Below are 15,743 nucleotides of genomic sequence, written 5' to 3' on the forward strand. Positions count from 1 at the left end.
TAAGGTGGGCGATTTATCAGATATCGGATAGTAAGATATTTCGTGCACGAACTTTGGCAAGAGGTCTTATCTCTTGCCTTCCCATTAAAAGGGGATTCGATTTGATTATTTGGAGAATCGATTATTTTGATTTGATTCTCAAAAAAACTCGATATAACCGATTAAATCGAGTCGACAAAAGTTGATTTCTGCTTAATTGTTCACACAATTTTTACCGTCTAATAACTCTCGCCAGTTTCTTTCTCATCATCATCAATGAGCACCACATGGTTCTTCACTTGGTCCTTCCATCGGAGTGAGATTTCTAGTGTATTCACTACTATAATATACTTTCTGTTTTTTTTTTTCTTTCAAATTTACTTATGGTATTTATTTATGGTATTTTATTTATTGTCACTCGGGCACCACGGACATTTCTACCGTAAGTTCTGCCTTCTCTGCAATGTTAGCTTAAAGTTCAAACGGAGAATCCTCTTGTCAATAACCCTCTATAAATCCCCCATCATAGCTGCCTCGATGTATGGGTCGGAACCATGGACCGTATCGAGAGGCGATCAGATGGCCCTTTGGAGAATTGTCCTCTCCATTATGCCAACCACAAGGTCATGTTATGGGAATGCATGATGACGCTGTGGCACAGAAACAGACTAACGGGGAACCCTCCACCAAAAGGACTTAATCAGTTAAACAGTTATATCGAAACAGGGATAGCTGGCCTGACTTGTTACGCAACGCCAAAATCTTCTAGACTGTTAAGCCCCAATTGATAGCGATGACAAAGGTTCGTCATCTTTCTCTTTCCACTCGAAGTCACCAACACAATGGCGCATAGTCATAGTTGATGGTTCTAAATTAAGTCAATATTTTTGAAAATTTAAAAACTATGTATATAATTTGGACTGTGAATATGGGCCACTAAAGCTAAATTAAAGCAAGTAAAGGTGTCTAAGTTCGGGTGTAACCGAACATTATATACTCAGCGTGATCTTCAATTGTACATTTCATTTCCGATAAATTACTTTTCTACATAACACGTAGCACCGCCCGTTTAACTTGATAAGTGAAATATCATTGATCCAAAACTATTTTTTGCTAATTTATAGCTTATTATTCTAGTCTACGACCCTTTTAAAAATCTTTTATATAAAAGTGGGCGTGTTCCCTTACCGATTTCGTTAATTTTTCTTCAAAGCATTCCTTATAGTAAAGGCAACATCTGCCGAATTTTGTTAAGATAGGTTTAACGATTTTTGATTTATGATTAATAATGTTTGTAAAATTGATTTTATCTCAAGTGGGCGGTGCCACGCGCATTTTAAAATTTTTTTCAAATTTTTATCAAGAGTCTCAGTATCAGTCCACATGTCAAATTTCAGCATTCTAGGTGTATTATTTACTAAATAATCAGGTTTTTTGTGTTTTCCAGAATGTTATATATATAAAAAGTGGGCGTGGTTATCATCCGATTTAGAGTAACTTAAGAGTTAAGAAAAAAATGCTGCTAGTTTGAAACATCCTGCTTTTTAATAGTTTTTGTTTTGGAGGGAAGTGAGTTCCATAGACAGATTGTACTGACAAAGAACAGTCTTGAGGATGTTGTGTATTTAAACTTAGGGACCAATAGATCTAGGGTCCGAGTGGACTGACACAAATTTAGTTTTTCAAATAAGTAAGGTGGATTTTTGGAAGGAAGTAGCTTATGCAAGAAGCATAGATTTCTAAGTTTTAAGAAGTTATTAACATTACTTCCGAGAATTTGCACGGCATATGAAGAGATATGATCAAATTTCTTTTTAGAAAAAACGAAACAGGCAACATTCTTTAAGGCAAGCTGCAATTTATTATGTGAAGACGAATCAAGATTACCGTATATAAGTTCCCCATAAGAAATTTGAGGAATTATAAGAGATTTGACCAGCTTTATTTTTGTTTCACGTGGTAGTAAATAGGCAGTTCTGTACAAATTTCGAAGGGTATTATATATTTTACCGACCATAAGGTTAACATGGTCCCCACAAGTTAATTTAGAGTTAATTCTGAAGTCTAAATTGGTGACCACGTCTTGGAATAATATTTTGTCTTCATTAAGTATAAATTCAGGAAGGCTGTTCAAGTCACATGTTGCGCTTGATATTGCTAACGCCTTAGATTTCGTTGCATTCATATATAACTTATTTCTGTGTACCCAATTTCCTATGCGTGTGATAAGTCTTCATTCAGCCTGACGAACAAGTCTTCGGTAAGCCCAATAGGGCGTGACAAGTATATTTGTGTGTCGTCCGCGTAGAGATGTATTTTGGCATTTTAGCAACAAGGAACTATGTCGTTAATAAAAAGTGTAAACAATATTGGACCCAAAATAGATCCTTGTGGGACACCGCATTGAACTTGCTGAAATCGAGCTGTGAGGTAGTTTTGCGTTAGCTTTATAGCATAAGAGCTGAAGTTATAGTTTATTTCCAGCTTATGAAGAAGTATTCTGAAGTCAACTGTGTCAAAAGCTCGTGAGAAATCTAAAAGTACAAGTACTGTAAGCTCATTACGGTCATAGGCAGGGCATATGTCTTCAAGAATCTTAAGCATGGCAGTAGCGCAACTATGTCCTCTCCTGAATCCCGACTGGTCCTCAGATAGTAAATTATTATTATATATATAATCAATTATCTACTTAGCTAATAGCTTCTCAAGACAAGGCTGGCAACAGGCTAATTGGTCTAAATTCTTTGGAATAACATGGAGACTTAACTTTAGGAATAGGGATAACATTAGCTATTTTCCATTGACTTGGAAACCCACCGGACATAATTGAAAAGTTAAAAATATGTGTTAGTGAAGCTGTAACAAATGGAAGTATAAGTTTAATAAATCGTATACTGATGCCATCGACTCCAACGGTGTTAGACTTAACGTCAAATATAGGATCCAAGACATCACTTTCGGTTACAACTGAGACGTCAAAAATACCAATATCAATATTGGTTCTTCTGCCTATACAACCCATCTTACTGTGTTCATAACTGGTGTTATGATCATCATTATAACTTACACTGTTATCGCTTATATTACCATTCAGGAAGTGTGAATTCATGACATTAGGGTCAAATTTGCATTGAATATTATCATTTTTGGATACTCCAAAAGTGCGAAGATTCTTCCATATCATTTTTGGAGGCAAATTTGCAATAAATTTATTATTCAAATATGCCACCTTAGCATTCCGGATACATAAGGTAGTTTGATTGCGCAAAAGATGATAGGGTTACCATTTGTTTTCATATGGAAATTGCTTCCATTCTCTGTAAGCTTTCTCACGTTTTCTTAAAAGCTTCAAAATTTCATTTGAGAACCATGGTTTTTTATGACCTTGGATTTTAACGATTTTTAGAGGAACATATCTATTAAAAAGGTGATTGACAAGGCTATTAAAATATTCCAACTTTTCGTCTAACTTAGAGAAGGAAAAGCATCCATTCCAGTCAAGAAAAGCAGACTCATTACTTAGCTTATCTAGGTTTACAGCATTATAGTTCCTATAGGTCAATTCAAAGTCGGGCTCTTTTACGTTGAATTTCAGATCAAACGATAAAAATTACATTTCGTGGCCAGAAATAACATCCGTGGGGAATTGGTCAATATGATTTATATTATTGGCATCGTTAACACATATTAAATCGAGTAAACTTGCCTTGCTATTTGGAGAAAAACGGGTCGCGAATGTGTTCACAATGCACAGATCATTTGCCTGAAAGTTACTTAAAAGGTTCGTACTGCGGGAATCATTATTAAGGATATCAATATTAAAGTCCCTGTATATGATGACATGTTCATAATTTATTGCATATTCGGAGAGTTTAATAAATAAGCACGTTAAGTCATTTGACCTATTGGGGTTGTATACACAAGCCACAAAACACTTTGTCCGAGCATCGCCTATTTCAATAAATGTACTTTCTACCTCACTGGTATGGTCTGAGCGATAAATTACTTTTGGATTCAGAAAATTTTTGCAGTATATAGCAACTCCACCCCACGGATGTTATTTTTCCTGTCATTTATCAGCAATACATATTTATCTAATGAATATCAATGGTCTTCAACGCCAGATTTGTACCACGTTTCGGTAATACAAATTAAGTCAATGTTTAGATCAGCAAATACATACGAAAGGTAGTCTAATTTATGAACCGTAAGACTGCGAGTATTTAAAAGGCACACATTGAATGCTGGATGTTTTTACCATCTCGATATTTACTCAAGTTATCGTGTTAACGGATAGACGGACGAACGGACAGACGGACGGACGGACGGAAATGGCACAATCAAATTTTTTTCGATTCCTTTATACCTGTGCAACCAACCGTTATACAATCAAAGTTAATATACCCTGTGTGCAAAGCACGCTGAGTATAAAAAAATACAATAGATATGTTTTCTGACCAAGCATTCCTGGTTGGGCCTTAGCAGCCGGCGTCATATCCAAGATTTGTCACTCCGGTAACATTCATCAAGGATATCGGTAAATTCCAGCCTCAAATTTCAAATATTTCATGCGGCATGTATTCCACCGATAAACTAATATTAACCTCTTCCTAAAAAGCATTCAAGCCAATCACCTCTTCAGTCACACAATTAACTGAATAAAATATTAGATATGTGAATATCAAAGTACAAAAATAATATTTACCTTTGGCTGAATTGATCTGATACGTGATGTCAGCATTGGAATGTAAGCCAAACACTTCTGGTGTGTCATAAGCCGGCAAACTGTTTATATAGTCAATAAATCCTTGCAAACTCTTCGTATTCGGTACTTTGTATCCTTTATAGAACTCGAATGAATTAGCCAAAAGTCCCTCACAAAACCACACAGCTGTAAAGGTGGTTAGCAGCCTTTTATCAAAATCATCAGTCACCCGACCACCATACTGCACTTCACCAATCATATAGACAAGCGTTTGCCATGAAACACCTTTCTTCGGATCCATATCATCCAAATGATTCTGTATGAATTGTACGCTCGCTGCAAAGTCTGCCTGATTAAACTCATATGGAATATTCCAACCCAATGGACCGAATTTACGTCGCTCTTGCACGATTGTATGCAAAAATGCCACTGTATAGAGTAATGGTGGCCATTGTGGTGCTGAAGTGTAATCGAGAAAGTCTTGTGTGAACGCCTGTAAATGGCGTAAAAACATACAAAATAAAACAAAAAATTCAACATCAGTATATACATATATTTCGTTGTACTTCAATTATGTGTTAAGATTTGATGCACTCATTCACCTGATAGCTGCGCTTCAAACTTGCACGTATTCCCTGTGGTGGTTCATTGGTGAATTTTATAGCCATTTGCAATAAGCCGATTGGAAATTCGGAGTGAGGCTCTGTGGTAACCCACATACGGAACGTATCATCAATGTGTTCCGTCTCAACCAACATATCAATGACCTCCGAACAGAATGGCAACGATAGATGTACATTTTGCAATAATACCCAACCGCCGCCGGACATTGAGTCCATTATCATTTTGCGTGCATGACATTCTTGTCCTTGGCCCATGGAAACCGATTTCAAAGCTAAGTCAACCAAAAAGGAAGAAAAGAAGTTTTACCTTTTATTATTGAAGTTTTTGTTTATTTAGTATGACGAGCGCGTGCATCTGTGTTTGTGTTTTTTGCTCAAAACTTTCATAAATGAAATAAAGCGATTTTCTTACTTAGGCCCTTTTGTTTAGCCAATGCTGCGATTTGTGTTGTCGGATCTGATCCAATAGAGAGTAAACAAACAAATGGTGTACGCGGCTCTGATTCAGCCCAAGTCACTTCAAGATCCAAGATTTGCATTTCGCTATATTCCGGGCCCAATGACTCTGTGGTGATTTTGAAAACAAAAATAGATTTTTATAATTAAGCTGCGGCAAAAATGTACACAAATTTTTTCCAGTACATACCTTCTATGTATTTCTTTGCTTGTGAAATTGTTCGATCCGGACACCAAGAGCGTACTAGCAAAAGTTTACGAAAGCCGTCTAAGGATTCTTGATAACCACATGGAATTTCTTCATTTTCAGGTTTTTCGGCTTCATACCAAGCGCGCCATTCCTTCTCGTTTTGTGCAATCTAAACAAAAAAAAAACCATAAAGATCTACAGACATTCTGCTTTACTGTAAAGCAAAGACACAACTTCCATTATAACAGTTCAGTATGTTTGGAATATGTTCAACCGGATTCATTTATTTAAACTTGCACTTTGGCACTTTTTTGTAGCCGGAATCTGTGATTTAATTAGAAACGGTTACTTTTTTAGTATCGGTAATTTGCGGATCTACTTTGTTAGTTGGAACCTGTTACAGGGGTTACTTTTTTAGAACCATTTTGAATATATTGCTTGTATATATGAAAATATGTTGCTTAATGTAACAGTTCCATATAACAGTTAGCTATAGCCTAACTCATATTTCGACGAAAATTACTTAACTTGGTAGTTAGTTGACAAATAATGCACGAATAACCATTTGCACCCATCGCCATACAAAACTAGTTTTTTTTGGAAAGAAAATAAGTAGATAGGAGTGCACGTTGGTTGGTTTAGCTCGTAGTTAGCTTTTTTCCTGCTGGGTTATATCCAAACCCATCGAGAAAATAAGCGAAAAATAAAATTCAAAAATTGATTATTAATAATCGATTTTTATAATGAGTCTTACGCTCCCTGATTAAGGCTAGTTGGTTGTTATCAAATTTATTTATGTAGGTTCAAAAGTTTGACAGTTATTTGACAAATCCTTTTCTTTTTGACAAACAAAATTTACTATAACTGATTTTATCCGACTGAAAAATGTAAGAAGTCACGAGAATGTTGTGAGACCTCAAAGATTTTTACGTAAAACACTTTTTTGACCAAGACTTTTTTGACTCAAAAAACAATAAAACTATCACAATGGGAATTCCACCTACCAGCGTTAAAACATTGGCAAATGTTTCCAGTTTACTAATCTCTACCAAGTTCAACCAAGTGATGTCCAAGATCCAACGAAATGGTTTTGGTGTTACAGCATTCAAATCAAGCGAAGCGCCACCTTTAACAAACGACATAAACTCCTCATGTGTCACATTACCGTTATAATAGTCAATTTTAATAGCCAGCATCAAAGTAAACAGCTGCTTATGGCGCTCATACAAACTGCGATTCGTGAACTTGTACACCTCGTAGGTCAAATATCGTAAAATTATTTGTATGCGTTCCTCGGTTACACTGGATTTTGTTGACTTGGTTATTGAGTTATTGAAAATAACCAAAAATTGTTTCAAAGCATTCTGATACATCACATTTACGTTGCTCATTTCGACTATCAAAAAGTAAAGTACGGAACCACGTGCCGCCACTGCACGAAATTCTTCACGCGCTTTTGTTATTTTACGTTCGGTTACTTCAGAGATTTTCAATTTTTGATTAACTTCCTCAGATGTGGTTTTCGTAACACGCAGCACCTTAATCAGCGCTTCGTCATCCACTAAAGAGCCTTGCGATGAACTCAAACGATAAAGCAAATTTGCCTCCAATTCTTTCATCTTACGTTGATTTGTCATCACAGTCTCGAAAAGTGTAACACGCTCTGCCTCTAAATCTGACTTCTCCATGAGTATGACACGTCCCAGCAGTTGATCTTCAAGGCCACGCATTGTCACTGTGAAATCTATAATAGACGTTTTAGCGCTGACCTCCGGACTAAAAGCGGGATTTGGTAATTTCGTTGTTATATACAACATAAAGCCGGGCATTACATCGCATTCTTTGTCGCCCACCAAGACTTTCTCTATGCTACCCGACTTGATGAAGTTTTTCTCCAATACATTGTCGAGTACTGGATCCAGCTCGGTGCCGACATCTTCAATCAATAATGGTCGCCCCAATGACAGCGAGTCTTCTAAATGTGTACGGAAATATTTATGATTTAGTGAAGTAATTTGCAATTCATGATCGCCTTCCTTCGACTTAATCCACAACTTGCCCTGTGTTTGTGGATCAACCAACAATGGATAACTGCTGGATTTTGTAGCAATCAAAGCATTTTGCACAGATAATTCATCGTTTGGCAAACCCTGAAGCGTCCATTCAGATACAGTTGAAGAGTCCACCAACATGTTGATAATATTCAAGCCTATTGTGAATGGAATTTGCTCATGCTTTAAAATGCCCATCCAAGTTTTTATTAAGTTTGTACGAAATTCCTGATTGTATGGTCCGCAGTAGGAGAGAAACCCGGTCGCCAACAAAACATCACCAACTAGTCGGCCCAATTGTATTTTAAATTCTTTGCTTTGATTGGTCCAACGATGCTTTTCATCTGATAACCCATTTATTAGTGCCGTTGCAGCGGTCATTTTACGTAAACAAACGTTGGCGGCATCGGTGAGTCGTTGCTTTTCACCGACAGCCTTGTCGTATTGATTTTTGACAGCCTGAAGTGCCTCTTCGCGCTCGCGCAGCTGCTCTTCAGCGCCAGCTAGGTCATCCATAGCCAGCTGAGTATTGAGATAAGGAATTAAATGAGGTTAGTATAAAAACAAAGCAATACGCGAATTCCAGAGATTGTCACTAATGGTCAACCAACAAAAAAAAAAAAAAAAACAATTTGATTACTTCCATATCGACCTATCCTTATAGAAAAATCGTAACTTAAAAGTTTTGTTAACACGGACGTATCTCAGAGATTTTGCTAATAGGAAGTAAAACTAAACTATTTCGGTAGTTCATATCTCTTCTGCCAAAAAATGTTTTATTTAAATTACCGGCCTTCTAAAATATGACTTTATTAAAGACTTCGTTGAGGTACAGCTTTATTAACAGAATGTTTGAGATACGTCCTATTGAACAAAACTTTTAAGTTGCGACCTTTCTATTAGGATAAGTTGATATTTTATGATTTATTTGTATGGTGCAATTTTTACAACTTAACAGCAGATAAGATTAACGTTAGTTTACTACCGAAGCCCGCAAATAATTATTATTCGTCAAAATGTAAACCAAGAAAAATCATTCACATCGTATTTTTGAAGTTATGCATGGTCAATTTCCGCGGGCCATTTCGAGATCACCTCGGTACTGTTTAGTGAGCATTAAAGTATGATTTTGAAATTACTTTAAGTATGTTTCGTTAGCATTTGGATATGTTTTCTGGAACGTTTTGGGATTGGAATTATTTCAAATTTTATTCGGTATAGCTTTCGGGACTAATTTGCAATCATTTCGGGACTTTCTTGTATCATTTCGGAATCACTCTGGTACCATTATGAAATCATTTCGAGATTGTTTTAGAATGTAAGACGTTGTTGTCGTGAAGTTATTTATATTGTTGATAATCGAACTTTGAACTTTTGACCCCTTACATCTCTATTATTCTTCGTTTCCGCAACCAACGTTTAACGTTGTTGTAAATAAAGAAGAAACCTCTATCGGACTTCATTTTTGGTTTTCCGATACCGAAACGATGCGTATTCTTTGTTTGTTGCCAATTTTTTAGATCGTAATAGATATGTCAGAAATAGTGGCTCGTAGGAAAACAATATTTTTTAGTTTATAATCTACAGTTTTGTCTGGAAAATTTTTATCATAAAATATTGACCTTGAATAAATATTTTCCATGCACTGGAAATTGAGGAAATGCAAAATCTTATATTACAATCATATTTTGGACAATTTTACTGACTTTCAGCTTGTTGTAACTTTCTGTATCTCTACCCTTCAAAGAACGCGAGTACTACTCTATAAATAATGTAAGGAATACTCCTTTGGGAGTATAGGACTGCTCCAAATCTAATCTGTATTCATACAAAAAATGTGCTCCAATTAACATTGCGATGTCCTAGGAGAGGAGTAGGTGATCCCACTCTCGCTTTGTTTGTGAGTATTCCATAGAGTACATACGTGAGAGTACTTTCCAAAGTACTTTCACTGTTGTACTCCATGGAGCACCCACAGAGGATCATATGCCAAAGTACTAAAGAGGAATTGTGTCGGAAAGAATTATCGGAGTGAATTTAATTTAAAATGAAAGTAAATGAAGAGGGGCAATACAACTTTTATATTTTTTACTACGAATATTCTTATGTTATTTAGCATTTGCGTGAATAAACTAATATTTCTCTATACTATGGTATGTATACATAAAACCAGTACGCATTTTTATCAGAGTTGCCATAGTAGAATTTTATTATCAGTTATTTTATGCAATATTTTACTTTTGGCAACTCTGTTCGATCGTCATCGTGTCGTGATCACGGTCGTTAAAACACGAGCAATGATCGGCTGATGGTGGTCCGCAAACGCATTGCAAAAGCTGGAGACATTGGTGCTTTATCGGTAACCGTATCGGTAACCTTTTAACAGCTGATTCGACCAACCTTATGAGAATCAATGCAATCGATTATTGGTGCCGCTAAGGTCGTAACCGTATCGTAGCCAACCAACTGGGTTTTGGTTTACCGTCGTAACGATAAACAGCTGATTACGTTAGGGATACGGATACAGCGGTACGACATACGGCACCAATGACTCCGGCTAAAGGCGTATTGTTAGAGTCATTGTTTACTTTATAGTTTGGCAGCTTAATTCGAGGTTATGTTGCGAATAGAGTGCAAGGCACTCGCAGGCCGTGAAAATAGGCACTCGAATGGAGTGGAATGAAGAACAGTAGGAAGACGAGAGTTGCATTGGATCAATCATTGCATCAATATTAAAGATAAGGTTAGAAAAAATAATTAAATACTTGAGTATAAGCAAACATTTTCTTTCAATTACTGCAATTAAGGTGTCCTAGATGCTATATATTCCAAAATTATAACATTTTATGTCTGTTTAAAAATTTAACTTCAATTTCCCTAGGATTTCCGCCATTAGTGATGTTTGCGGGTGTGTGCAAATTTTGAGCGATTAGCTGTTAGTTGCGCTACTTGGTAAAGTTTACAATGGTTAGAGTACTCCAACATGAAGAAAATGGAGCACGTAATCCAACAATTTTTGCAGGGTATTCATATTTTTTGATTTTGATCGGACTACAAGGTAAGTGTAAGGTTTGCACAGAAATGTAATTCGTTTACAGCACCTCTGTAAACTAACGTCGACGTACTTTTTACAAGATCTTGACGAAGGAATTATTTTATTTTGCATGCAAAGCGATTGTTCTCTGTGGGAAACCGAAACGATATTTAACGGTTAAATGTACATATGTAGATAGGTACATAGTAGATATTTAAAAACTGTTTTTGTCGAAAATATTGGTTCTGGGAACGTTTATTTGCAATCTCTGGAAAATTCAATGGTACTAAATAAGCTTTAGCTGCAAAGCGAAATAAGTTATTGTGTTTAAAAAATTAAATGATATAAAAAAGTGGTCAAAGTATTAGTAGTTTACTTAGCAAATAAAATTGTTTACTCCTTCATTATATCAAAAACATTCAGTGGCTGACGATAAGCACAATCAGGCTGAAACTATATTACCTCCCTTGTGCACTACTTCTAAAGCGCTTGTGGTACACTTAATACGCTAAATGCACGAATTCGCAAAATTTTTACCTTCAAACGCGCTTCTTGCATCGTTAGATTAGCCTTTAGAGGCAATACCTCCTTATTGACGCTATGAAAGAATGACATTGCCTTGGTCCATGACAACAAACCGGCCACATCACCACAAACTCGTCTTGCCATATCCATGTTATAATCCTCCATGCGAAAGTAAGGTTGTAACAAATCGATCATTTCATCGTTAATTGTATCTTTTGGGTAATTTTGTAGTTGTAACAAAAAAGTGGTGCTGGCCATCATCTGCAATAGAATAATCATCAAGGGTTTAACTATTTCCGATTCATATCTCAATAATAACTACCTTTAAAGATTCCTGCCAAGAGGGCTTTGGACATGGCGTTCCAGAGTCGGGTATGCATGGATGTAATTTGCGTTTGAACAAAATGAGCACGCAATCCATAATACGCATAATCAAATGGGGTGGACGTCCCAGCTTGCGCACCGTAGCAATATGCGCTGGCTTAATCGTATTCAGCGCCATTTCAGCCTCTTCCAACGCCGGTTTGGCTGCCTCTAACTTTTCCTCAGCCAACGCCTTTTCATGTGCTATACATGCGACTAATGCCTCAGCTTTATCTTTTACAATTAAGACTTGATTCTTGACGATTTCGGCTTGCATTGCACGTTCAGTTACTTCCACTAAAACGGATTCGGCATTTTTCGATGCTTCTACTAATTCTTCTTCCATAACAACCAGATCCTTTTTAAGTATTTCTACGGATGCAGAGGCTTCTTTCAATTTCTCCAACCCGGTGTCCATCTTTTCCACGCCATCGCTCAGCTCCTTCTGTTTTTGTTGATAAATATTTTTGTAGCCAGCTATGAAATTCAGATACGATTTTGGGGTAACGTGCGTTGCGCGTCTAAAACGCTGATAATATTCTGTTGATGTTTCTGCGACGATATCTTGGATAGAGCCGAGCGCATTAACTAATTCCTCTTTCACGGCCGGTGTACACTCAATTTCAAAGTCACTCAGAAAGTGTCTTGCCACCGAGACGAGTGCATCCTTTGGCCAGGGCTGAAACCAATCGATTGTGCAGCCGGACACGAGTGCCGGAAAACGTTGCACCCTCGATCGGAAAGTCTCACCGACTGGCGAGAAACAAAATGCTACATGCAGGTTGGCGCAGGTGCGGGCCAAGAAAAATTCCATCACACTTTCCGGGGTCGTGGTTTTACGCTGATTTTCACGTTTCATAACCGGTGTTAGTTCTTGTATGATTTCTGCTTGTTCGTCACGTGAGAAGAGATTTGATATCACCCCTGATGATAATATATTATTGAGGTATTCAAGAAATCCCTCTTCCTTGATATCCATGTCGGTAAAAAGAAATGTTGTACCCTTGCCTTGAACACCACAAGTGCGATATAATAATTTTAAGTCCTCCAAAAAGTTGGCTACATTGTAAGAGCGTGTCAAAGCTATTTGGAATGTTTTATAGCCAGCTATGAATGATGCCAATTTTGTTAGTGATTGTTTACCCGATCCACCGACCCCGACAAGCATGACATTTCCTCTCGGATGCCGAATGATTCGAGAAATCTTCACCAAATGCAACATTGCATCTGGGAAGAAAACAAGATCCATCCCAGAGCCTCGTACCATTTCATTGAATTGTGCCAGAAACATAACGAGACGCTCCCGGAGTACTTCATGAGAATTCACCGGTTCGTAGACCTTTGGTAACTCCATATCTGCATCTTCGCCTTCCTCACCCGTAGGCTCAGGGGCATCACGCATGAAATCGACAAACACCGGGTTCGGTATAATCATTTGGGAATATGCATCGCCTAACTCTTCACGTACCAGGCACGCCAGCTCTGAACTGAACCATTCTTTATCTTGAAATGTTGTGAAACGATCTGCAAATACGCGTGTGCACTCGTGTTTCCACAATGACATCAACACACTGTCTGCCGTTATAACAGTTGACAAGGTGCCCACCATTCCCTGCCAGATGCGTGACAAATCACGTAAACTAAAAACATAGTGAAATTTGGCTGGCGTGGGTAAAAGCTTCTCACGCGTGCGTTGCCACAAATGGCGTGTGATCACGATAAGCTTTTTAACTAAGTTGCGCACCTCTGGTGCAAACCCACGCTTCACATTATAATGACCTTCACCAATCACGCGAAATATTTTATCGATCGAATCGTCATCTGGGATATTACAATTGAAAACACAAAATTGTCGCTTCAAGCGTGAAGGTATATCATTACGTCCGCCACCCGGCAAACCCATTGCGGCAACATATTGCACATCAACAACCGTGGTGAAGTCGCCAGGCTTCTCCAAACTGTAAAACCCTTTCATATCCATAGTTTGCCGTACTATCTCATTCGTTACTTGGTCACCCCATTCATTTATTTCGGGCAAATTTACATCATCAATAAAAACAATCAACTTACGTCCACCCGGTGGTCCAAATGTCACACCTACACGTTTCTCTACATAACTCTCGATAGTACGTTGAAATTGATAAGGACTTGTGGCGGACGAAAAATTAAAGGAACGTCCCATATATGACTCTGGATTCATTTTTCTCATAAAATTTTTCATAATCATAGTTTTTCCAGTACCTTGTTCGCCGATCAACATTACGGCACGTTCCTGATTAGCAATGGTAGCAATTAGGTAATCCATACGTACATTGTCTACAATAGGTACTAAAATATTCAAATAATCGGGCGTCGATATTTCCGGATACATATATGGCGTGACGAGTGTTTTCCATGCTTGCCAAGTACCCGCTTCAGAAACGAAAAAATCATATAAACTGTTTTCATTGGCGGTGGCCTCCGGATAGTCGAACTGCGGGAAGGCCTCTTTAATATAAATATCTAAGCGTTTGCGATCTTCCGCGCTGAGATATCCACCGAGACCCCAAGCCAATGCAAAAATATACAAACGATGTAAATGTTCGGGCGTGCAGGTGTCTTCTTTCATCTCTACAATTGGCTCTTCGGGTAGATCGTCTACGAAAATGTGATATTGGAAATAATGAAATATGGCAGCATAAAATTATTAAAAAGAAAATTAGAAAGTTAGATCAAATTTGAAGTATTCAGAGCGATTTACAAAGAGACACCAATAACAATAACAAAACACCAAAAAGTAGTTTTTTTAGTTAGGATTGGTTAGGATAGAGAAAAGATTTGTAGAAATATTCGTTCAAATATTGAAAGTTGCACAGTGAAATCCAGAAATATCTACACTAAAGTCAGACCATAGATGTTCAGAAACCGAAGGCCTGTGTGCATCTCAAAATTGTTAAAACCAATTTCAAAATATGCGATTTTTCTTTTTATTTAAAATATCGCAAAAGAATTAATTTTATATGAAAAATTTAACTGAATCAGCTTATCTGGCCTATAAATTTAAGTTAGGCAGATTCGAGGAAAACTGCAACAATTTAGTCTTTATATTATGGCATAAGTTTTAACAATTGTTGATTAAGCAAGGTGTGCTAAATCGATACATATAAAATCAAAGTTTGATAATGCATCGGAAAAAACTTATGTGATGTGTTTCTTAACTCAAGCTTTGCAATCAGGTCTAGACAAATGTGAATAGCTCACAAACATTGTAATACGCGCAAAAAATGTTCAAGAAAAATTTCGAGGTTAAGGGGATTGTTAGGAAAATGACCAGCCCATTGCCGGATGGGAGTTCAGTACGTTGCGGTACAAGCACCTTCTGCTACATGCCCGACTATCCTGGTGCACTTTCCGATGTGAAGTGTGCCACAATATTCAAGTTTGCAAAAAAGCTGTCGAGCGTTACAAGCGAATTGCAACACAATTGATATTGTAACGAATCGCTAAATTGTCGAATAAATAACTCCAATATTCAATAATGCAAAATGGGCTTTATTAGATTACCTTGGGAGAAGTACACTTATACTTCACAATTATACTTCACATCGCAACTGATAGCGTGTTTAAATCGAACTGCTTATTGACTACTCAGCTTGTGCTGCCTTTATACTCTCCGTTGCTTCATTCGCTTATTTCTAATAAGGTCTAGTAATTTCGTGAACTTCATGCTTGGTTATCAGCGATCTTCATGTATATTTGTAGTTTGTAGCCTTATGCGTCTGTATATGTGAGTACTACTTCGCTGATGGTTACATGTGTTTATGAGTATCTCTCCGTT

At 37.3% G+C, this 15,743-nt stretch overlaps 1 protein-coding gene across 1 annotated transcript in view; it reads right to left on the minus strand.

The window, feature by feature from the left end:
- The window catches only part of Dhc1 (Dynein heavy chain 1), a 108,255-nt gene that overhangs the window by 18,852 nt on the left and 73,660 nt on the right, over nucleotides 1-15,743 (minus strand). The window contains exons 24-30 of the mRNA XM_067777450.1: nucleotides 11,886-14,563; nucleotides 11,576-11,824; nucleotides 6,958-8,526; nucleotides 5,954-6,122; nucleotides 5,720-5,872; nucleotides 5,287-5,579; nucleotides 4,685-5,177 (exon numbers count right to left, since the gene is read on the minus strand). Of these exons, the coding sequence (XP_067633551.1) occupies nucleotides 4,685-5,177; nucleotides 5,287-5,579; nucleotides 5,720-5,872; nucleotides 5,954-6,122; nucleotides 6,958-8,526; nucleotides 11,576-11,824; nucleotides 11,886-14,563 (5,604 nt within the window). The remainder of the gene's footprint in view (nucleotides 1-4,684; nucleotides 5,178-5,286; nucleotides 5,580-5,719; nucleotides 5,873-5,953; nucleotides 6,123-6,957; nucleotides 8,527-11,575; nucleotides 11,825-11,885; nucleotides 14,564-15,743) is intronic.

This window comes from Eurosta solidaginis, chromosome 1 (assembly GCF_040869045.1).
Source record: "Eurosta solidaginis isolate ZX-2024a chromosome 1, ASM4086904v1, whole genome shotgun sequence".
NCBI lineage: Eukaryota > Metazoa > Arthropoda > Insecta > Diptera > Tephritidae > Eurosta > Eurosta solidaginis.